The sequence below is a fragment of the Heterodontus francisci genome, chromosome 29 (genome assembly GCF_036365525.1).
Source record: "Heterodontus francisci isolate sHetFra1 chromosome 29, sHetFra1.hap1, whole genome shotgun sequence".
NCBI classification, from domain to species: domain Eukaryota; kingdom Metazoa; phylum Chordata; class Chondrichthyes; order Heterodontiformes; family Heterodontidae; genus Heterodontus; species Heterodontus francisci.
The window spans coordinates 66,333,092-66,357,422 of record NC_090399.1 but is presented as its reverse complement, the minus strand read 5'-3'; the positions used below and the strand labels follow the sequence as shown (position 1 = coordinate 66,357,422).

The 24,331-nt window shown below is 55.9% G+C and overlaps 1 protein-coding gene across 1 annotated transcript in view; it reads left to right on the top strand.

Annotated features, from left to right (window-relative positions):
- The first annotated feature begins 509 nt into the window (after nt 1-509).
- Nucleotides 510-24,331, top strand: part of LOC137345667 (class I histocompatibility antigen, F10 alpha chain-like) — a 108,410-nt gene continuing 84,588 nt past the window's right edge. The window contains exons 1-3 of the mRNA XM_068008928.1: nt 510-700; nt 10,653-10,913; nt 11,031-11,303. Of these exons, the coding sequence (XP_067865029.1) occupies nt 622-700; nt 10,653-10,913; nt 11,031-11,303 (613 nt within the window). The 5' untranslated portion in view covers nt 510-621. The remainder of the gene's footprint in view (nt 701-10,652; nt 10,914-11,030; nt 11,304-24,331) is intronic.

Sequence of the window (24,331 nt, the reverse complement as noted above, 5' to 3'; positions counted from 1 at the left end):
GGAGGAGTGGGTCTGAGGGAGTGAATGGAGGAGTGGGCCTGAGGAGGTGAATGGTGAAGTGGGCCTGAAGGGGTGAATGGAGGAGTGGGCCTGAATGGGTGAATGGAGGAGTGGATCTAAGGGGGTGAATGGAGGAGTGGGTCTGAGGGTGTGAATGGAGGAGTGGGCCTGAGGGAGTGAATGGTGAAGTGGGCCTGAAGGGGCTCATTGACCTCCTCCTGTTCCTAATGTTCTTCCTTCTGTCATGTTCTTTATCAAACTACTTTCAGTTTCTTGATCAATTCCCAAACCTTGTTCTCTTTATTCTCCCTGGTAACTGATGATGTTGTTTAAAGTCTTTCTCTGATTGGATAATTCATGATATTTGTGAAGTTTATTTCGACACCAACTCAAACTCTCCAGGACTCTTCTACCCAGAGTCTGCTGACTCACAGCCTGTTTTTATTCTCATTGGACACTAACATACCATTGAACCAATCAGTCTGGAGGTTTCTGTGATTCATACAACCAGCCCTGGGTAAAGGGCACAGACATATAGTTCTGGGCACAGACACAGTCCAGAAGGATCAGGATCCAGACTGGGTACAACTCACGGACAGAGAGAAGACAGTTTCTTGGGAAATGATTGGCAGCCCATCGAGTCAAGCAGCAATGATTGGACTGACAGTGTTCGTCCTTCTGTGTGGAGGGGTCTCTGCAGGTGGGTAATGGGGACTGAGAGGGTCTCAGTGCCAGACTGGGTACTGGGGTATTAACCCTCAGTCAGTGGGTAATGGGGTCTGAGAGGGTCTCAGTGCCAGGCTGTGTACTGGGGTATTAACCCTCGGTCAGTGGGTAATGGGGACTGAGAGGGTCTCAGTGCCAAGCTGTGTACTGGGGTATTAACCCTCAGTCAGTGGGTAATGGGATCTGAGAGGGTCTCAGTGCCAGGCTGTGTACTGGGGTATTAACCCTTGGTCAGTTGGTTTTGGGGTCTGAGCACAGTGGCGCAGTGGTTAGCGCCACAGCCTCACAGCTCCAGGGACCCGGGTTCGATTCTGGGTACTGCCTGTGCGGAGTTTGCAAGTTCTCCCTGTGTCTGCGTGGGTTTTCGCCGGGTGCTCCGGTTTCCTCCCACAGCCAAAAGACTTGCAGGTGATAGGTAAATTGGCCGTTGTAAATTGCCCATAGTGTAGGTAGGTGATAGGGAATATGGGATTACTGTAGGGTTAGTATAAATGGGTGGTTGTTGGTCGGCACAGACTCGGTTTGCCGAAGGGCCTGTTTCAGTGCTGTATCTCTAAATAAAAAAAAAACCCTTGGTCAGTTTGTTTTGGGGTCTGAACGGGTTTGGTGCCAGGCTGTGTACTGGGGTATTAACCCTTGGTCAGTTGGTATTGGGGTCTGAGCGGGTTTTGGTGCCAGGCTGTGTATCGGGGTATTAATCCTTGGTCAGTTGGTATTGGGGTCTGAACGGGTTTTGGTGCCAGGCTGTGTACTGGGGTATTAACCCTTGGTCAGTTGGTATTGGGGTCTGAGCGGGTTTGGTGCCAGGCTGTGTACTGGGGTATTAACCCTTGGTCAGTTGGTATTGGGGTCTGAGCGGGTTTGGTGCCAGGCTGTGTACTGGGGTATTAACCCTTGGTCAGTTGGTATTGGGGTCTGAGCGGGTTTTGGTGCCAGGCTGCGTACTGGGGTATTAACACTTGTTCAGTTGGTATTGGGGTCTGAGCGGGTTTGGTGCCAGGCTGTGTACTGGGGTATTAACCCTTGTTCAGTTGGTATTGGGGTCTGAGCGGGTTTGGTGCCAGGCTGTGTACTGGGTTATTAACCCTTGGTCAGTTGGTATTGGAGTCTGAGCGGGTTTTGGTGCCAGGCTGTGCACTGGGGTATTAACCCTTGTTCAGTTGGTATTGGGGTCTGAGCGGGTTTCGGTGCCAGGCTGTGTACTGGGGTATTAACCCTTGGTCAGTTGGTATTGGGGTCTGAGCGGGTTTGGTGCCAGGCTGTGTACTGGGGTATTAACCCTTGGTCAGTTGGTATTGGGGTCTGAGCGGGTTTTGGTGCCAGGCTGTGTACTGGGGTATTAACCCTTGGTCAGTTGGTATTGGGGTCTGAGCGGGTTTGGTGCCAGGCTGTGTATTGGGATATTAACCCTTGGTCAGTTGGTATTGGGGTCTGAGCGGGTTTGATGCCAGGCTGTGTACTGGGGTATTAACCCTTGGTCAGTTGGTATTGGGGTCTGAGCGGGTTTGGTGCCAGGCTGTGTATTGGGATATTAACCCTTGCTCAGTTGGTATTGGGGTCTGAGCGGGTTTTGGTGCCAGGCTGTGTACTGGGATATTAACCCTTGGTCAGTTGGTATTGGGGTCTGAGCGGGTTTGATGCCAGGCTGTGTACTGGGGTATTAACCTTTGGTCAGTTGGTATTGGGGTCTGAGCGGGTTTGGTGCCAGGCTGTGTACTGGGGTATTAACCCTTGGTCAGTTGGTATTGGGGTCTGAGCGGGTTTGGTGCCAGGCTGTGTACTGGGGTATTAACCCTTGGTCAGTTGGTATTGGGGTCTGAGCGGGTTTTGGTGCCAGGCTGGGATGGAGACAGGAACACAACAACAGGAGGCTTTTCAGCCCCTCCAGTCTCTCCCACCAGCCAATTAAATCATGTCTGATCTGTACCTTTGCTCGCTATCCCGTGATATCCTTTCCAAATAAAAAGCTAACAACGGAGAGAGAAACAACGTTCTGATAAAAGGTTATTGAACTGAAACATTCACTCTGTTTCTCTCTCTCTACAGATGCTGCTAAACCTGCTGGGTATTTCCAGCATCTTCTATTTTTATTTCAGATTTCCAACATTCTCAGTATTTTGCTTCTGTAAAAATCTCTCTCAGTTTTGAAAGGTTCAGTTGAGCCCCCACATCCACAGCCTTGGGGGGGAGGGGGGGTGGGGGAGAGAGTTCCCGATATCCACTGCTCTTTATATGGGATATTGTTTCCTGAATTCCCTCCGAAATGGCCTCGCTCGAATTTTCAGATGATGCCTCTTGTTCCTGATTCGAGCACCAGAGGGAGCAGTTTCTCACTATCGAATGCTTGGTATTAATTGTCGATTAATTGAGGGTTTAATTATGTTCAGTTTACGGGTATTACTTCGGAATTCACTTGTGCTGCTGTAAATTCTGGTGAGGCAGAGACTTTCCACATTCAGACCCTGCAGAGATACCTGTACGTCGAGTCTCCTCCTTCAGACCCTGCAGAGATACCTGTACGTCGAGTCTCCTCCGTCAGACCCTGCAGAGATACCTGTACGTCGAGTCTCCTCCGTCAGACCCTGCAGAGATACCTGTACGTCGAGCCTCCTCCTTCAGACCCTGCAGAGATACCTGTACGTCGAGCCTCCTCCTTCAGGCCCTGCAGAGATACCTGTACGTCGAGCCTCCTCCTTCAGACCCTGCAGAGATACCTGTACGTTGAGCCTCCTCCTTCAGACCCTGCAGAGATACCTGTACGTCGAGTCTCCTCCGTCAGACCCTGCAGAGATACCTGTACGTCGAGTCTCCTCCGTCAGACCCTGCAGAGATACCTGTACGTCGAGCCTCCTCCTTCAGGCCCTGCAGAGATACCTGTACGTCGAGCCTCCTCCTTCAGACCCTGCAGAGATACCTGTACGTTGAGCCTCCTCCTTCAGACCCTGCAGAGATACCTGTACGTCGAGTCTCCTCCGTCAGACCCTGCAGAGATACCTGTACGTCGAGCCTCCTCCTTCAGACCCTGCAGAGATACCTGTATGTCGAGTCTCCTCCGTCAGACCCTGCAGAGATACCTGTTCGTCGAGTCTCCTCCTTCAGACCCTGCAGAGATACCTGTACGTCGAGTCTCCTCCGTCAGACCCTGCAGAGATACCTGTACGTCGAGTCTCCTCCTTCAGACCCTGCAGAGATACCTGTACGTCGAGCCTCCTCCTTCAGGCCCTGCAGAGATACCTGTACGTCGAGCCTCCTCCTTCAGACCCTGCAGAGATACCTGTACGTCGAGCCTCCTCCTTCAGACCCTGCAGAGATACCTGTACGTCGAGTCTCCTCCTTCAGACCCTGTAGAGATACCTGTACGTCGAGCCTCCTCCCAGATGGTGTGCGCTTGCAACATTTTTCGTCCAGAGCTCCTGTTTGAAAACCTGGGGGTCTTCCTGTGGGAAGTGCAGGAGCTGCCTGTCTTTTACCAGGAACAGATCAGGATCTGGAACATGGAGACCTCCAGCCGGAGCAGTCTCCCATCAGGAATGATGGATCTACTCCAGGAACTGCTGCTCAGGAATCTGCACCTCCATCAGTCCAGGTTCATGTGGCTGGCAGGGAGAGGGCACAGGCTGGCAAGTTGACCAGAGTCAGGGGTGTACTGGATGGTGGAGGAGAGGGCACTGCCAATGTGACCAGAGTCAGGGGTGTACTGGATGGTGGAGGAGAGGGCACTGCCAATGTGACCGGAGTCAGGGGTGTACTGGATGGTGGAGAGGGCACTGCCAAGTTGACCAGAGTCAGGGGTGTACTGGATGGTGGAGAGGGAGTGCGCGGTGTCCGCAGGTACTGTTCAGGCCTCCTGCTCCCAGTGGGCACCAGGGGGATTGGATGGCATCATCCAATTGGGGAGGCAGTGACGTAGTGGTATTGTCACTGGACTAATAACCCAGAGACCCAGGATATTGCTCTGTGGACATGGGTTCATATCACTTGAGCAGCAAAACTCAGAGAGACTGGGACACAAGGGGTTAAAATGCGGTGAAATAAATCAAATAACCCCCATGTGGGAAAAGTATAGAAACTCAGTTTATAGAAGAAAAAATAAATAAAAAGGGCGGCGCAGTGGTTAACACCATCGTCTCACAGCTCCAGTGACCTGGGTTCAATTCTGGGTTCTGCCTGTGCAGAGTTTGCAAGTTCTCTTTGTAACCGCATGGGTTTCCGTCGGGGGTTCTGGTTTCCTCCCACAAGCCAAAGACTTGCAGGTTGATAGGTAAATTGGCTATTATAAATAGCCCCTGGTGTAGGTAGGTGGTAGGAATGTAGGATTAGTAAAAATGGGTGGTTGATGGTCAGTACAGACTCAGTGGGCCGAAGGGCCTGTTTCCGTGCTGTATCTCTCGAACATCCCCCAGCCTGGGAATTTCACTTTAATCTGAGAGACTCAGTTTCCTGGAAGGTTTCTGTATTTTTGATACAGTTTATTATTTATTCCCTTTCAGAAGGGACACTTAGTTCCTCTTCATTAACAACCTCCTAGTTGGTCCAAATGTGAGGAAAAGCTCCTGAATGTGTAAAGATTACAACAACAACTTATATTCACATAGCGCCTTTAACATAATTAAACATCCCGAGCCACTTCACAGAGCATTATAAAACAAAGTATGACACTGAGCTACATTAGGAGATATTCGGTCAGATGATCAAAAGCTTGGTCAAAGAGGGAGGTTTTAAAGAGTGTCTGAAAGGAGGAAAGTGAGGTGGAGAGGCTGAGAGGTGTAGGGAGGGAATTCCAGAGCTTGGGACTGAGGTAACTGAAGGCACGGACACCAATGGTGGAGCAATTAAAATCAGGGATGTTCAGAGGCCTATATTAGAGGAGCACAGATATCTCGGAGGGTTTTAGGACTGGAGGAGATTACAGAGATAGGGAGGGATGAGGTCAGGGAGGGGTTTGAAAACAAGGATGAGAATTTTAAAATGGAGACATTGTTTAACTGGGAGTCAGTGTAGGTCATGGGGAGGGATTGACAAATCCATGACTCTCTCTGATCAGCTCATATTTATTCATGAGCTCAGTCACTCTGTCCCTAATGACAGATTCCTGAACCTCAATCCCTCTACTCGGAATGACTCAGTTCAGGAGTAGACTAGACCCCTCACCCTCAGTCTGTCAGTGAGTTACCCCAGACCCCTCACCCTCAGTCTGTCAGTGGGTGTTTACCCCAGACCCCTCACCCTCAGTCTTTCAGTGGGTGTTTACCCCAGACCCCTCACCCTCAGTCTGTCAGTGAGTTACCCCAGACCCCTCACCCTCAGTCTGTCAGTGAGTTACCCCAGACCCCTCACCCTCAGTCTGTCAGTGGGTGTTTACCCCAGACCCCTCACCCTCAATCTGTCAGTGAGTTACCCCAGACCCCTCACCCTCAGTCTGTCAGTGAGTTACCCCAGACCCCTCACCCTCAGTCTGTCAGTGAGTTACCCCAGACCCCTCACCCTCAGTCTGTCAGTGGGTGTTTACCCCAGACCCCTCACCCTCAGTCTGTCAGTGGGTGAGTTACCCCAGACCCCTCACCCTCAGTCTTTCAGTGGGTGTTTACCCCAGACCCCTCACCCTCAGTCTGTCAGTGGGTGTTTACCCCAGACCCCTCACCCTCAGTCTGTCAGTGAGTTACCCCAGACCCCTCACCCTCAGTCTGTCAGTGGGTGTTTACCCCAGACCCCTCACCCTCAGTCTGTCAGTGGGTGAGTTACCCCAGACCCCTCACCCTCAGTCTTTCAGTGGGTGTTTACCCCAGACCCCACACCCTCAGTCTGTCAGTGGGTGTTTACCCCAGACCCCACACCCTCAGTCTGTCAGTGGGTGTTTACCCCAGACCCCTCACCCTCAGTCTGTCAGTGAGTTACCCCAGACCCCTCACCCTCAGTCTGTCAGTGAGTTACCCCAGACCCCTCACCCTCAGTCTGTCAGTGGGTGTTTACCCCAGACCCCTCACCCTCAGTCTGTCAGTGGGTGAGTTACCCCAGACCCCTCACCCTCAGTCTTTCAGTGGGTGTTTACCCCAGACCCCTCACCCTCAGTCTTTCAGTGGGTGTTTACCCCAGACCCCTCACCCTCAGTCTGTCAGTGAGTTACCCCAGACCCCTCACCCTCAGTCTGTCAGTGGGTGTTTACCCCAGACCCCTCACCCTCAGTCTGTCAGTGGGTGTTTACCCCAGACCCCTCACCCTCAGTCTGTCAGTGGGTGAGTTACCCCAGACCCCTCACCCTCAGTCTTTCAGTGGGTGTTTACCCCAGACCCCTCACCCTCAGTCTGTCAGTGAGTTACCCCAGAACCCTCACCCTCAGTCTGTCAGTGGGTGTTTACCCCAGACCCCTCACCCTCAGTCTGTCAGTGGGTGTTTACCCCAGACCCCACACCCTCAGTCTGTCAGTGAGTTACCCCAGACCCCTCACCCTCAGTCTGTCAGTGAGTTACCCCAGACCCCTCACCCTCAGTCTGTCAGTGGGTGTTTACCCCAGACCCCACACCCTCAGTCTGTCAGTGAGTTACCCCAGACCCCTCACCCTCAGTCTGTCAGTGAGTTACCCCAGACCCCACACCCTCAGTCTGTCAGTGAGTTACCCCAGACCCCTCACCCTCAGTCTGTCAGTGAGTTACACCAGACCCCTCACCCTCAGTCTGTCAGTGAGTTACTCCAGACCCCTCACCCTCAGTCTGTCAGTGGGTGAGTTACCCCAGACCCCTCACCCTCAGTCTGCCAGTGGGTGAGTTACCCCAGACTCCTCTCACTCATACGGTGTTCAATGTGACTGGGCCAAAGTCTCGGCCTATTACATAGAAACATAGAAAATAGGAGCAGGAGTAGGCCATTCGGCCCTTTGAGCCTGCTCCGCCATTCATGATGATCATGGCTGATCATCCAACTCAGTAACCTGTTCCCACTTTTGCCCCATACTCTTTGATCCCTTTCACCCCAAGAGCAAAATCTAACTCCTTCTTGAAAACATAAATGTTTTGGCCTCAACTGCTTTCTGTGGTCGCGAATTCCACAGGCTCACCACTCTCTGGGTGAAGAAATTTCTCCACATCTCAGTCCCGAAAGGTTTACCCCGTATCCTTAGACTATGACCCCTGGTTCTGGACTCCCCCACCATCGGGAACATCCTTCCTGCATCTACCCTGTCAAGTCCTGTTAGAATTTAATAGGTTTCTATGAATCCCCCCTCAATCTTCTGAACTCCAGTGAATATAATCCTAACCAACAAAATCTCTCCTCATACATCAGTCCCGCCATCCCAGGAATCAGTCTGGTAAACCTTCGCTGCACTCCCTCTATAGCAAGAACATCCTTCCTCAGATAAGGAGACCAAAACTGCACACAATATTCCAGGTGTGGCCTCACCAAGGTCCTGTATAATTGCAGCAAGACATCCCTGCTCCTGTACTCGAATCCTCTCGCTATGAAGGCCAACATACCATTTGCCTTTTTTATCGCCTGTTGCACCTGCATGCTTACCTTCAGCGACTGGTGTACGAGAACACCCAGGTCTCGCTGTATATTCCCAGTCCCAGCTAACAGCCATTCAGATAATAATCTGCCTTCCTGTTTTTGCTACCAAAGTGGATAACCTCACATTTATCCACATTATACTGCACCTGCCATGCATTTGCCCACTCACTCAACTTGTCCAAATCACCCTGAAGCTTCTCTGCATCCTCCTCACAACTCACCCTCCCACCCAGTTTTGTGTCATCTGCAAATCTGGAGATATTACATTTAGTTCCCTCATCTAAATCATTAATCTATATTGTGAATAGCTGGGGTCCTAGCACCCATCCCTGCGGTACCCCAGTAGTCACTGCCTGCCATTCCCACTCCTTGTTTCCTGTCTGCCAACCAATTTTATATTACTGACAGCATTCATTGTGAGCGGACCCGAGTCTCCAGGGATTGTGTTGGGATTTATTTCTGTGTCTGGTTCAGTCTCTATTCTAACCCTGTCTCTGTGTTTCAGTCTCTCACTGTGTCTAGACCCCGAGTACTGGGAGAGACAGACACTGATACACAGAGCTGGGTGCAGGGTGGGGATTGTGTTGGATTTATTTCTGTGTCTGGTTCAGTCTCTATTCTAACCCTGTCTCTGTGTTTCAGTCTCTCACTGTGTCTAGACCCCGAGTACTGGGAGAGACAGACACTGATACACAGAGCTGGGTGCAGGATGGGGATTGTGTTGGATTTATTTCTGTGTCTGGTTCAGTCTCTATTCTAACCCTGTCTCTGTGTTTCAGTCTCTCACTGTGTCTAGACCCCGAGTACTGGGAGAGACAGACACTGATACACAGAGCTGGGTGCAGGGTGGGGATTGTGTTGGATTTATTTCTATGTCTGGTTCAGTCTCTATTCTAACCCTGTCTCTGTGTTTCAGTCTCTCACTGTGTCTAGACTCTGAGTACTGGGAGAGACAGACACAGATACACAGAGCTGGGTGCAGGGTGGGGATTGTGTTGGATTTATTTCTGTGTCTGGTTCAGTCTCTATTCTAACCCTGTCTCTGTGTTTCATTCTCTCACTGTGTCTAGACCCCGAGTACTGGGAGAGACAGACACAGATACACAGAGCTGGGTGCAGGGTGGGGATTATGTTGGATTTATTTCTGTGTCTGGTTCAGTCTCTATTCTAACCCTGTCTCTGTGTTTCAATCTCTCACTGTGTCTAGACCCCGAGTACTGGGAGAGACAGACACAGATACACAGAGCTGGGTGCAGGGTGGGGATTGTGTTGGATTTATTTCTATGTCTGGTTCAGTCTCTATTCTAACCCTGTCTCTGTGTTTCAGTCTCTCACTGTGTCTAGACCCCGAGTACTGGGAGAGACAGACACAGATACACAGAGCTGGGTGCAGGGTGGGGATTATGTTGGATTTATTTGAATGTCTGGTTCAGTCTCTATCCTAACCCTGTCTCTGTGTTTCAGTCTCTCACTGTGTCTAGACCCCGAGTACTGGGAGAGACAGACACAGATACACAGAGCTGGGTGCAGGGTGGGGATTATGTTGGATTTATTTCTGTGTCTGGTTCAGTCTCTATTCTAACCCTGTCTCTGTGTTTCAGTCTCTCACTGTGTCTAGACCCCGAGTACTGGGAGAGACAGACACAGATACACAGAGCTGGGTGCAGGGTGGGGATTATGTTGGATTTATTTCTGTGTCTGGTTCAGTCTCTATTCTAACCCTGTCTCTGTGTTTCAGTCTCTCACTGTGTCTAGACCCCGAGTACTGGGAGAGACAGACACAGATACACAGAGCTGGGTGCAGGGTGGGGATTATGTTGGATTTATTTCTATGTCTGGTTCAGTCTCTATTCTAACCCTGTCTCTGTGTTTCAGTCTCTCACTGTGTCTAGACCCCGAGTACTGGGAGAGACAGACACAGATACACAGAGCTGGGTGCAGGGTGGGGATTATGTTGGATTTATTTGAATGTCTGGTTCAGTCTCTATCCTAACCCTGTCTCTGTGTTTCAGTCTCTCACTGTGTCTAGACCCCGAGTACTGGGAGAGACAGACACAGATACACAGAGCTGGGTGCAGGGTGGGGATTGTGTTGGATTTATTTCTATGTCTGGTTCAGTCTCTATTCTAACCCTGTCTCTGTGTTTCACTCTCTCACTGTGTCTAGACCCCGAGTACTGGGAGAGACAGACACAGATACACAGAGCTGGGTGCAGGGTGGGGATTGTGTTGGATTTATTTCTGTGTCTGGTTCAGTCTCTATTCTAACCCTGTCTCTGTGTTTCAGTCTCTCACTGTGTCTAGACCCCGAGTACTGGGAGAGACAGACACAGATACACAGAGCTGGGTGCAGGGTGGGGATTGTGTTGGATTTATTTCTGTGTCTGGTTCAGTCTCTATTCTAACCCTGTCTCTGTGTTTCAGATTCTCACTCTCTGCGGTATTTCTACACCTCAATGACCCCGATTCCCGGTCTCCCGGAGTTTGTTGTGGTCGGTTATGTGGATGAGATGGAGTTTGTTCAGTATAACAGTGATCAGAAGAAGATGATGCCTCGGCAGAGGTGGATGGCGGAGACTCAGGGTCCGGATTACTGGGAGCAGCAGACACAGATCGCGCTGGGCTGGGAGCAGGGCGGGAAGGTCGCTATTCAGATCCTGACGGAGCGGACTAACCAGTCTGCCGGTGAGTGTCTCTCAGTCTCATCACCCGGGATCAGTCCGGGAATGGGGGATGTGGGGAATGTGGGAATGGGGATTGAATGATCCAGTGATCTGGGATGTGATTCTCTCTCATTAACAGGGATACACACCTGGCAGATCATGTACGGCTGTGAACTGCGGGATGACGGCAGCACCGGGGGGTTTTTCCAGTACGGCTGGGACGGGAAAGATTATATCAACTTCGACAAGGAGAACATGGTGTGGGTGACCCCGCTCACCTGGGGAGAGATCACCAAGAACAAGTGGGATCAGAACAAGGCCCTGGGCCAGCAGGTGAAGGGTTACCTGGAGGGAATCTGCATCGAGTGGCTGAAGAAATACCTGAAACTGGGAGAAAGAGAACTGAGACCCGGTGAGTGAGAGTGAGTGAGGGGAGAGAGTGAGAGGGATTGAGGGGGAGGTGGAGTGAGGGTGAAGGTGAAGGTGAGTGAATGAATGAGGGAACGGACTGTGACGGAGGAGGAGAGAGTGAGATTGATTGAGGGGGAGGTGGAGTGAGGGTGAAGGTGAGTGAGTGAATGAGGGAAGGGACAGTGACGGAGGAGGAGAGAGTGAGAGTGATTGAGGGGGAGGTGGAGTGAGGGTGAAGGTGAGTGAGTGAATGAGGGAACGGACTGTGACGGAGGAGGAGAGGGTGAGTGAGGGGAGTAACTGAGAGTGAGGGGGGAACTGAGAGTGAGTGAAGGAGTGAGGGGGGAACTGAGAGTGAGTGAAGGAGGGAGGGGGGTAACTGAGAGTGAGTGAACGAGTGAGGGATAAACTGAGAGTGAGTTAAGGAGTGAGGGGGGAACTGAGAGTGAGTGAAGGAGTGAGGGGGGAACTGAGAGTGAGTGAAGGAGTGAGGGAGAAACTGAGAGTGAGTGAAGGAGTGAGGGGGGAAATGAGAGTGAAGGAGTGAGGGGGGAAATGAGAGTGAGTGAAGGAGTGAGGGGGGAACTGAGAGTGAGTGAAGGAGTGAGAGGGGAACTGAGAGTGAGTGAAGGAGTGAGAGGGGAACTGAGAGTGAGTGAACGAGTGAGGGGGGAACTGAGAGTGAGTGAACGAGTGAGGGAGAAACTGAGAGTGAGTGAAGGAGTGAGGGGGGAAATGAGAGTGAAGGAGTGAGGGGGGAAATGAGAGTGAGTGAAGGAGTGAGGGGGGAACTGAGAGTGAGTGAAGGAGTGAGAGGGGAACTGAGAGTGAGTGAAGGAGTGAGAGGGGAACTGAGAGTGAGTGAACGAGTGAGGGGGGAACTGAGAGTGAGTGAACGAGTGAGGGGGGAACTGAGAGTGAGTGAAGGGGTGAGGGGGGAAATGAGAGCGAGGGAACGAGTGAGGGGGGAACTGAGAGCGAGTGAACGAGTGAGGGGGGAACTGAGAGCGAGGGAACGAGTGAGGGGGGAACTAAGAGCGAGGGAACGAGTGAGGGGGGAACTGAGAGCGTGTGAACGAGTGAGGGGGGAACTGAGAGCGAGTGAACGAGTGAGGGGGGAACTGAGAGCGAGTGAACGAGTGAGGGGGGAACTGAGAGTGAGTGAACGAGTGAGGGGGGAAATGAGAGTGAGTGAAGGGGTGAGGGGGGAAATGACAGTGAGTGAACGAGTGAGGGGGGAACTGAGAGTGAGTGAACGAGTGAGGGGGGAAATGAGAGTGAGTGAAAGAGTGAGGGGGGAACAGAGAGTGAGCGAACGAGTGAGGGGGGAAATGACAGTGAGTGAACGAGTGAGGGGGGAACTGAGAGTGAGTGAACGAGTGAGGGGGGAAATGAGAGTGAGTGAAAGAGTGAGGGGGGAACTGAGAGTGAGTGAACGAGTGAGGGGGGAACTGTGAGAGAGGGAACGAGTGAGGGGGGAACTGAGAGCAAGGGAACGAGTGAGGGGGGAACTGAGAGTGAGTGAAGGAGTGAGGGGGGAACTGAGAGTGAGTGAACAAGTGAGGGGGGAACTGAGAGTGAGTGAAGGAGTGAGAGAGGAACTGAGAGTGAGTGAACGAGTGAGAGGGGAACTGAGAGTGAGTGAACGAGTGAGGGGGGAACTGAGAGTGAGTGAACGAGTGAGGGGGGAAATGAGAGTGAGTGAAGGGGTGAGGGGGGAAATGACAGTGAGTGAACGAGTGAGGGGGGAACTGAGAGTGAGTGAACGAGTGAGGGGGGAACTGAGAGTGAGTGAACGAGTGAGGGGGGAAATGAGAGTGAGTGAACGAGTGAGGGGGGAACTGAGAGTGAGTGAACGAGTGAGGGGGGAACTGAGAGTGAGTGAACGAGTGAGGGGGGAACTGAGAGTGAGTGAACGAGTGAGGGGGGAACTGTGAGAGAGGGAACGAGTGAGGGGGGAACTGAGAGCGAGGGAACGAGTGAGGGGGGAACTGAGAACGAGTGAGGGGGAACTGAGAGCGAGCGAACGAGTGAGGGGGGAACTGAGAGTGAGTGAGTGAGTGAGGGGGTAACTGAGAGTGAGGGAACGAGTGAGGGGGGAACTGAGAGCGACTGAACAGGTGAGGGGGGAACTGAGAGCGAGGGAACGAGTGAGGGGGGAACAGAGAGAGGGAACGAGTGAGGGGGGAACTGAGAGCAAGGGGACGAGTGAGGGGGGAACTGAGAGCAAGGGGACGAGTGAGGGGGGAACTGAGAGAGAGGGAACGAGTGAGGGGGGAACTGAGAGCGAAGTGAACGAGTGAGGGGGGAATTGAGAGCGGGTGAACGAGTGAGGGGGGAACTGAGAGCGAGGGGGGAACTGAGAGCGAGGGGATGAGCAAGGGTGGAACTGAGAGCGAGGGAACGAGCGAGGGGGGAACTGAGAGCGAGAGAACGAGCGAGGGGGGAACTGAGAGCGGTGTGAACGAGCGAGGGGGGAACTGAGAGCGAGCGAACGAGTGAGGGGGGAAGTGAGAGTGAGCGAACGAGTGAGGGGGGAACTGAGAGCCTGGGAACGAGTGAGGGGGGAACTGAGTGCGAGGGAACGAGTGAGGAGGGAACTGAGAGCGAGGGAACGAGTGAGGGGGGAACTGAGAGCGAGGGAACGAGTGAGGGGGGAACTGCGAGCGAGCGAACGAGTGAGGGGGGAACTGAGAGCGAGCGAACGAGTGAGGGGGGAACTGAGAGCGTGGGAACGAGTGAGGGGGGAACTGAGAGTGAGCGAACGAGTGAGGGGGGAACTGAGAGCGAGGGAACGAGTGAGGGGGGAACTGAGAGCGAGGGAACGAGTGAGGGGGGAACTGAGAGCGAGCGAACGAGTGAGGGGGGAACTGAGAGCCTGGGAACGAGTGAGGGGGGAACTGATAGTGAGTGAACGAGTGAGGGGGGAACTGAGAGTGAGCGAACGAGTGAGGGGGGAACTGAGAGTGAGCGAACGAGTGAGGGGGGAAACTGAGAGCGAGGGAACGAGTGAGGGGGGAACTGAGAGCGAGGGAACGAGTGAGGGGGGAACTGAGAGCGAGGGAACGAGTGAGGGGGGAACTGAGAGCGAGGGAACGAGTGAGGGGGGAACTGAGAGCGAGGGAACGAGTGAGGGGGGAACTGAGAGTGAGCGAACGAGTGAGGGGGGAACTGAGAGTGAGCGAACGAGTGAGGGGGGAACTGAGAGCGAGCGAACGAGTGAGGGGGGAACTGAGAGCGAGCGAACGAGTGAGGGGGGAACTGAGAGTGAGCGAACGAGTGAGGGGGGAACTGAGAGCGAGGGAACGAGTGAGGGGGGAACTGATAGTGAGTGAACGAGTGAGGGGGGAACTGATAGTGAGTGAACGAGTGAGGGGGGGCACTGAGAGCGAGGGAACGAGTGAGGGGGGAACTGATAGTGTGTGAACGAGTGAGGGGGGAACTGAGAGCGAGGGAACGAGTGAGGGGGGAACTGAGAGCGAGGGAACGAGTGAGGGGTGAAATGAGAGCGAGGGGACGAGTGAGGGGGGAACTGATAGTGAGTGAACGAGTGAGGGGGGAACTGAGAGCGTGTGAACGGGTGAGGGGGGAACTAAGAGCGAGGGAACAAGTGTGGGGGGAACTGAGAGCGAGGGGACGAGTGTGGGGGGAACTGAGAGCGAGGGGACGAGTGAGGGGGGAACTGAGAGCGACAGAACGAGTGAGGGGGGAACTGAGAGCGAGGGAACGAGTGAGGGGGGAACTGAGAGCGACAGAACAGGTGAGGGGGGAACTGAGAGCGAGGGAACGAGTGAGGGGGGAACTGAGAGCGAGGGAACGAGTGAGGGGGGAACTGAGAGCGACAGAACGAGTGAGGGGGGAACTGAGAGCGAGGGAACGAGTGAGGGGGGAACTGAGAGCGACGGAACAGGTGAGGGGGGAACTGAGAGCGAGCGAACGAGTGAGGGGGGAACTGAGAGTGAGCGAACGAGTGAGGGGAGAACTGAGAGTGAGCGAACGAGTGAGGGGGGAACTGAGAGTGAGCGAACGAGTGAGGGGAGAACTGAGAGTGAGGGGGGAACTGAGAGTGAGGGGGGAACTGAGAGCGAGGGGGGAACTGAGAGCGAGGGGGGAACTGAGAGTGAGTGAACGAGTGAGGGGGGAACTGAGAGTGAGTGAACGAGTGAGGGGGTAACTGAGAGCGAGGGAACGAGTGAGGGGGAACTGAGAGCGAGGGAACGAGTGAGGGGGGAACTGATAGTGAGTGAACGAGTGAGGGGGGAACTGAAAGTGAGTGAACGAGTGAGGGGGGAACTGATAGTGAGTGAACGAGTGAGGGGGGAACTGAGAGCGAGGGAACGAGTGAGGGGGGAACTGATAGTGTGTGAACGAGTGAGGGGGGAACTGAGAGCGAGGGAACGAGTGAGGGGGGAACTGATAGTGAGTGAACGAGTGAGGGGGGAATCGAGAACGAGGGGACGAATGAGGGGGTAACTGAGAGCGAGGGAACGAGTGAGGGGGGAACTGAGAGCGAGTGAACGAGTGAGGGGGAACTGAGAGCGAGGGAACGAGTGAGGGGGTAACTGAGAGCGAGGGAACGAGTGAGGGGGTAACTGAGAGCGAGGGAACGAGTGAGGGGGTAACTGAGAGCGAGGGAACGAGTGAGGGGGTAACTGAGAGCGATGGAACGAGTGAGGGGGTAACTGAGAGCGAGGGAACGAGTGAGGGGGGAACTGAGAGCGAGGGAACGAGCGAGGGGGGAACTGAGAGCGAGGGGGGAACTGAGAGCGAGGGGATGAGCGAGGGGGGAACTGAGAGCGAGGGAACGAGCGAGGGGGGAACTGAGAGCGAGAGAACGAGCGAGGGGGGAACTGAGAGCGGGTGAACGAGCGAGGGGGGAACTGAGAGCGGGTGAACGAGTGAGGGGGGAACTGAGAGTGAGTGAACCAGTGACGGGGGAAGTGAGAGTGAGCGAACGAGTGAGGGGGGAACTGAGAGCCTGGGAACGAGTGAGGGGGGAACTGAGTGCGAGGGAACGAGTGAGGAGGGAACTGAGAGCGAGGGAACGAGTGAGGGGGGAACTGAGAGCGAGGGAACGAGTGAGGGGGGAACTGAGAGCGAGGGAACGAGTGAGGGGGGAACTGAGAGCGAGGGAACGAGTGAGGGGGTAACTGAGAGCGAGGGAACGAGTGAGGGGGGAACTGAGAGCGAGGGAACGAGTGAGGGGGAACTGAGAGCGAGGGAACGAGTGAGGGGGGAACTGAGAGCGAGGGAACGAGTGAGGGGGGAACTGAGAGCGAGGGAACGAGTGAGGGGGGAACTGAGAGCGAGGGAACGAGTGAGGGGGGAACTGAGAGCGAGGGAACGAGTGAGGGGGGAACTGAGAGCGAGCGAACGAGTGAGGGGGGAACTGAGAGCGAGCGAACGAGTGAGGGGGGAACTGAGAGCGTGGGAACGAGTGAGGGGGGAACTGAGAGCGTGGGAACGAGTGAGGGGGGAACTGAGAGCGAGGGAACGAGTGAGGGGGGAACTGAGAGCGAGGGAACGAGTGAGGGGGGAACTGAGAGCGAGGGAACGAGTGAGGGGGGAACTGAGAGCGAGGGAACGAGTGAGGGGGGAACTGAGAGCGAGGGAACGAGTGAGGGGGGAACTGAGAGCGAGGGAACGAGTGAGGGGGGAACTGAGAGCCTGGGAACGAGTGAGGGGGGAACTGATAGTGAGTGAACGAGTGAGGGGGGAACTGATAGTGAGTGAACGAGTGAGGGGGGAACTGAGAGTGAGCGAACGAGTGAGGGGGGAACTGAGAGTGAGCGAACGAGTGAGGGGGAACTGAGAGTGAGCGAACGAGTGAGGGGGGAAACTGAGAGCGAGGGAACGAGTGAGGGGGAACTGAGAGCGAGGGAACGAGTGAGGGGGAAACTGAGAGTGAGCGAACGAGTGAGGGGGGAACTGAGAGCGAGCGAACGAGTGAGGGGGGAACTGAGAGTGAGTGAACGAGTGAGGGGGGAACTGAGAGTGAGTGAACGAGTGAGGGGGGAACTGATAGTGAGTGAACGAGTGAGGGGGGAACTGAGAGTGAGGGAACGAGTGAGGGGGAACTGAGAGCGAGGGAACGAGTGAGCGGGGAACTGAGAGTGAGCGAACGAGTGAGGGGGGAACTGAGAGCGAGCGAACGAGTGAGGGGGGAACTGAGAGTGAGTGAACGAGTGAGGGGGGAACTGAGAGTGAGTGAACGAGTGAGGGGGGAACTGATAGTGAGTGAACGAGTGAGGGGGGAACTGAGAGTGAGGGAACGAGTGAGGGGGGAACTGAGAGTGAGGGAACGAGTGAGGGGGGAACTGAGAGCGAGGGAACGAGTGAGGGGGGAACTGAGAGCGAGGGAACGAGTGAGGGGGGAACTGAGAGCGAGGGAACGAGTGAGGGGGGAACTGAGAGCGATGCGAACGAGTGAGGGGGGAACTGAGAGCGAGCGAACGAGTGAGGGGGGAACTGAGAGCGAGCGAACGAGTGAGGGGGGAACTGAGAGTGAGTGAACGAGTGAGGGGGTAACTGAGAGCGAGGGAACGAGTGAGGGGGGAACTGAGAGCGAGGGAACGAGTGAGGGGGGAACTGATAGTGAGTGAACGAGTGAGGGGGGAACTGATAGTGAGTGAACGAGTGAGGGGGAACTGATAGTGAGTGAACGAGTGAGGGGGGCACTGAGAGCGAGGGAACGAGTGAGGGGGGAACTGATAGTGTGTGAACGAGTGAGGGGGGAACTGAGAGCGAGGGAACGAGTGAGGGGGGAACTGAGAGCGAGGGAACGAGTGAGGGGGGAACTGATAGTGAGTGAACGAGTGAGGGGGGAATCGTGAGCGAGGGAACGAGTGGGGGAACTGAGAGCGAGGGAACGAGTGAGGGGGGAACTGATAGTGATGTGAACGAGTGAGGGGGGAACTGAGAGCGAGGGAACGAGTGAGGGGGGAACTGAGAGCGAGGGAACGAGTGAGGGGGGAACTGAGAGCGAGGGAACGAGTGAGGGGGGAACTGAGAGCGAGGGAACGAGTGAGGGGGGAACTGAGAGCGAGGGAACGAGTGAGGGGGGAACTGAGAGTGTGTGAACGAGTGAGGGGGGAACTGAGAGCGAGGGAACGAGTGAGGGGGGAACTGAGAACGAGGGGACGAGTGAGGGGGTAACTGAGAGCGAGGGAACGAGTGAGGGGGTAACTGAGAGCGAGGGAATGAGTGAGGGGGGAACTGAGAGCGAAGTGAACGAGTGAGGGGGGAACTGAGAGCGAGTGAACGAGTGAGGGGGGAACTGAGAGCGAGTGAACGAGTGAGGGGGTAACTGAGAGCGAGGGAACGAGTGAGGGGGGAACTGAGAGCGAGGGAACGAGTGAGGGGGGAACTGAGAGCGAGGGAACGAGCGAGGGGGGAACTGAGAGCGAGAGAACGAGCGAGGGGGGAACTGAGAGTGAGTGAATGAATGAGGGGGGAACTGAGAGCGAGGGAACGAGTGAGGGGGGAACTGAGAGTGTGTGAACGAGTGAGGGGGGAACTGAGAGCGAGGGAACGAGTGAGGGGGGAACTGAGAACGAGGGGACGAGTGAGGGGGTAACTGAGAGCGAGGGAACGAGTGAGGGGGTAACTGAGAGCGAGGGAACGAGTGAGGGGGGAACTGAGAGCGAGGGAACGAGTGAGTGGGGAACTGAGAGCGAGTGAACGAGTGAGGGGGGAACTGAGAGCGAGTGAACGAGTGAGGGGGGAACTGAGAGCGAGTGAACGAGTGAGGGGGTAACTGAGAGCGAGGGAACGAGTGAGGGGGGAACTGAGAGCGAGGGAACGAGTGAGGGGGGAACTGAGAGCGCGGGAACGAGTGAGGGGGGAACTGAGAGCGAGGGAACGAGCGAGGGGGGAACTGAGAGCGAGAGAACGAGCGAGGGGGGAACTGAGAGTGAGTGAATGAATGAGGGGGGAACTGAGAGCGAGCGAACGAGTGAGGGGGGAACTGAGAGTGAGCGAACGAGTGAGGGGGGAACTGAGAGCGAGCGAACGAGTGAGGGGGGAACTGAGAGCGAGCGAACGAGTGAGGTGGGAACTGAGAGCGAGCGAACGAGTGAGGGGGGAACTGAGAGTGAGCGAACGAGTGAGGGGGGAACTGAGAGTGAGCGAACGAGTGAGGGGGGAACTGAGAGTGAGCGAACGAGTGAGGGGGGAACTGAGAGTGAGCGAACGAGTGAGGGGGGAACTGAGAGTGAGCGAACGAGTGAGGGGGGAACTGATAGTGAGTGAACGAGTGAGGGGGGAACTGATAGTGAGTGAACGAGTGAGGGGGGCACTGAGAGCGAGGGAACGAGTGAGGGGGGAACTGATAGTGTGTGAACGAGTGAGGGGGGAACTGAGAGCGAGGGAACGAGTGAGGGGGGAACTGAGAGCGAGGGAACGAGTGAGAGGGGAACTGATAGTGAGTGAACGAGTAAGGGGGGAATCGAGATCGAGGGAACGAGTGAGGGGTGAAATGAGAGCGAGGGGACGAGTGTGGGGGAACTGAGAGCGACAGAACAGGTGAGGGGGGAACTGAGAGCGAGGGAACGAGTGAGGGGGGAACTGAGAGCGAGGGGACGAGTGAGGGGGGAACTGAGAGCGAGGGGACGAGTGTGGGGGAACTGAGAGCGACAGAACAGGTGAGGGGGGAACTGAGAGCGAGGGGACGAGTGTGGGGGAACTGAGAGCGAGGGAACAAGTGAGGGGGGAACTGAGAGCGAGGGGACGAGTGAGGGGGGAACTGAGAGCGACAGAACGAGTGAGGGGGGAACTGAGAGCGAGGGAACGAGTGAGCGGGGAACTGAGAGCGACGGAACAGGTGAGGGGGGACTGAGAGCGAGGGGACGAGTGAGGGGGGAACTGAGAGTGAGCGAACGAGTGAGGGGGGAACTGAGAGTGAGCGAACGAGTGAGGGGGGAACTGAGAGTGAGCGAACGAGTGAGGGGGGAACTGAGAGTGAGCGAACGAGCGAGGAGGGAACTGAGAGTGAGCGAACGAGTGAGGGGGGAACTGAGAGTGAGCGAACGAGTGAGGGGGGAACTGAGAGTGAGCGAACGAGTGAGGGGGGAACTGAGAGTGAGGGGGGAACTGAGAGTGAGGGGGGAACTGAGAGCGAGGGGGGAACTGAGAGTGAGTGAACGAGTGAGGGGGGAACTGAGAGTGAGTGAACGAGTGAGGGGGTAACTGAGAGCGAGGGAACGAGTGAGGGGGAACTGAGAGCGAGGGAACGAGTGAGGGGGGAACTGATAGTGAGTGAACGAGTGAGGGGGGAACTGAAAGTGAGTGAACGAGTGAGGGGGCAACTGATAGTGAGTGAACGAGTGAGGGGGGAACTGATAGTGAGTGAACGAGTGAGGGGGGAACTGAGAGCGAGGGAACGAGTGAGGGGGGAACTGATAGTGTGTGAACGAGTGTGGGGGGAACTGAGAGCAAGGGAACGAGTGAGGGGGGAACTGATAGTGAGTGAACGAGTGAGGGGGGAACTGAGAGCGAGGGAACGAGTGAGGGGGTAACTGAGAGCGAAGGAACGAGTGAGGGGGTAACTGAGAGCGAGGGAACGAGTGAGGGGGTAACTGAGAGCGATGGAACGAGTGAGGGGGGAACTGAGAGCGAGGGAACGAGCGAGGGGGGAACTGAGAGCGAGGGGGGAACTGAGAGCGAGGGGATGAGCGAGGGTGGAACTGAGAGCGAGAGAACGAGCGAGGGGGGAACTGAGAGCGGGTGAACGAGTGAGGGGGGAACTGAGAGTGAGTGAACCAGTGAGGGGGGAACTGAGAGCCTGGGAACGAGTGAGGGGGGAACTGAGTGCGAGGGAACGAGTGAGGAGGGAACTGAGAGCGAGGGAACGAGTGAGGGGGGAACTGAGAGCGAGGGAACGAGTGAGGGGGGAACTGAGAGCGAGGGAACGAGTGAGGGGGGAACTGAGAGCGAGGGAACGAGTGAGGGGGGAACTGAGAGCGAGGGAACGAGTGAGGGGGGAACTGAGAGCGAGCGAACGAGTGAGGGGGGAACTGAGAGCGAGCGAACGAGTGAGGGGGGAACTGAGAGCGAGGGAACGAGTGAGGGGGGAACTGAGAGCGAGGGAACGAGTGAGGGGGGAACTGAGAGCGAGGGAACGAGTGAGGGGGCAACTGAGAGCGAGGGAACGAGTGGGGGGAACTGAGAGCGAGGGAACGAGTGAGGGGGGAACTGAGAGCGAGGGAACGAGTGAGGGGGGAACTGAGAGCGAGGGAACGAGTGAGGGGGGAACTGAGAGCGAGGGAACGAGTGAGGGGGCAACTGAGAGCGAGGGAACGAGTGAGGGGGCAACTGAGAGCGAGCGAACGAGTGAGGGGGGAACTGAGAGCCTGGGAACGAGTGAGGGGGGAACTGAGAGTGAGCGAACGAGTGAGGGGGGAACTGAGAGTGAGCGAACGAGTGAGGGGGGAAACTGAGAGCGAGGGAACGAGTGAGGGGGGAAACTGAGAGCGAGGGAACGAGTGAGGGGGAACTGAGAGCGAGGGAACGAGTGAGGGGGGAACTGAGAGTGAGCGAACGAGTGAGGGGGGAACTGAGAGCGAAGCGAACGAGTGAGGGGGGAACTGAGAGTGAGCGAACGAGTGAGGGGGGAACTGAGAGCGAGGGAACGAGTGAGGGGGGAACTGAGAGCGAGTGAACGAGTGAGGGGGGAACTGAGAGCGAGGGAACGAGTGAGGGGGGGAACTGAGAGCGAGGGAACGAGTGAGGGGGGAACTGAGAGCGAGGGAACGAGTGAGGGGGGAACTGAGAGCGAGGGAACGAGTGAGGGGGGAACTGAGAGCGATGCGAACGAGTGAGGGGGGAACTGAGAGTGAGTGAACGAGTGAGGGGGGAACTGAGAGCGAGTGAACGAGTGAGGGGGGAACTGAGAGCGAGGGAACGAGTGAGGGGGGAACTGATAGTGTGTGAACGAGTGAGGGGGGAACTGAGAGCGAGGGAACGAGTGAGGGGGAAACTGATAGTGAGTGAACGAGTGAGGGGGGAACTGATAGTGAGTGAACGAGTGAGGGGGGAACTGATAGTGAGTGAACGAGTGAGGGGGGAACTGAGAGCGAGGGAACGAGTGAGGGGGGAACTGAGAGCGAGGGAACAAGTGAGGGGGGAACTGATAGTGAGTGAACGAGTGAGGGGGGAATCGTGAGCGAGGGAACGAGTGAGGGGGAACTGAGAGCGAGGGAACGAGTGAGGGGGGAACTGATAGTGAGTGAACGAGTGAGGGGGGAACTGAGAGCGAGGGAACGAGTGAGGGGGGAACTGAGAGCGAGGGAACGAGTGAGGGGGGAACTGAGAACGAGGGAACGAGTGAGGGGGGAACTGAGAGCGAGGGAACGAGTGAGGGGGGAACTGAGAGTGTGTGAACGAGTGAGGGGGGAACTGAGAGCGAGGGAACGAGTGAGGGGGGAACTGAGAACGAGGGGACGAGTGAGGGGGTAACTGAGAGCGAGGGAACGAGTGAGGGGGGAACTGAGAGCGAGTGAACGAGTGAGGGGGGAACTGAGAGCGAGTGAACGAGTGAGGGGGTAACTGAGAGCGAGGGAACGAGTGAGGGGGTAACTGAGAGCGAGGGAACGGGTGAGGGGGGAACTGAGAACGAGGGAACGAGCGAGGGGGGAACTGAGAGCGAGAGAACGAGTGAGGGGGGAACTGAGAGCGAGCGAACGAGTGAGGGGGGAACTGAGTGCGAGTGAAACAGTGACGGGGGAAGTGAGAGTGAGCGAACGAGTGAGGTGGGAACTGAGAGTGAGCGAACGAGTGAGGTGGGAACTGAGAGTGAGCGAACGAGTGAGGGGGGAACTGAGAGTGAGCGAACGAGTGAGGGGGGAACTGAGAGTGAGCGAACGAGTGAGGGGGGAACTGAGAGTGAGCGAACGAGTGAGGGGGGAACTGAGAGTGAGCGAACGAGTGAGGGGGGAACTGAGAGTGAGCGAACGAGTGAGGGGGGAACTGAGAGCGAGGGAACGAGTGAGGGGGGAACTGATAGTGTGTGAACGAGTGAGGGGGGACGAGTGAGGGGGGAACTGAGAGCGAGGGGACGAGTGAGGGGGGAACTGAGAGCGAGGGGACGAGTGAGGGGGGAACTGAGAGCGAGGGGACGAGTGAGGGGGGAACTGAGAGCGAGGGGACGAGTGAGGGGGGAACTGAGAGCGAGGGGACGAGTGAGGGGGAACTGAGAGCGAGGGAACGAGTGAGGGGGGAACTGAGAGTCAGCGAACGAGTGAGGGGGGAACTGAGAGTGAGCGTACGAGTGAGGGGGAACTGAGAGTGAGCGTACGAGTGAGGGGGGAACTGAGAGTGAGCGAACGAGTGAGGGGGGAACTGAGAGTGAGCGAACGAGTGAGGGGGGAACTGAGAGTGAGTGAACGAGTGAGGGGGGAACTGAGAGCGAGGGAACGAGTGAGGGGGGAACTGATAGTGTGTGAACGAGTGAGGGGGAACTGAGAGCGAGGGGACGAGTGAGGGGGGAACTGAGAGCGAGGGGACGAGTGAGGGGGGAACTGAGAGCGAGGGGACGAGTGAGGGGGGAACTGATAGTGAGTGAACGAGTGAGGGGGGAACTGAGAGCGAGGGAACAAGTGAGGGGGGAACTGATAGTGAGTGAACGAGTGAGGGGGGAATCGTGAGCGAGGGAACGAGTGAGGGGGAACTGAGAGCGAGGGAACGAGTGAGGGGGGAACTGATAGTGAGTGAACGAGTGAGGGGGGAACTGAGAGCGAGGGAACGAGTGAGGGGGGAACTGAGAGCGAGGGAACGAGTGAGGGGGGAACTGAGAACGAGGGAACGAGTGAGGGGGGAACTGAGAGCGAGGGAACGAGTGAGGGGGGAACTGAGAGTGTGTGAACGAGTGAGGGGGGAACTGAGAGCGAGGGAACGAGTGAGGGGGGAACTGAGAACGAGGGGACGAGTGAGGGGGTAACTGAGAGCGAGGGAACGAGTGAGGGGGGAACTGAGAGCGAGTGAACGAGTGAGGGGGGAACTGAGAGCGAGTGAACGAGTGAGTGGGTAACTGAA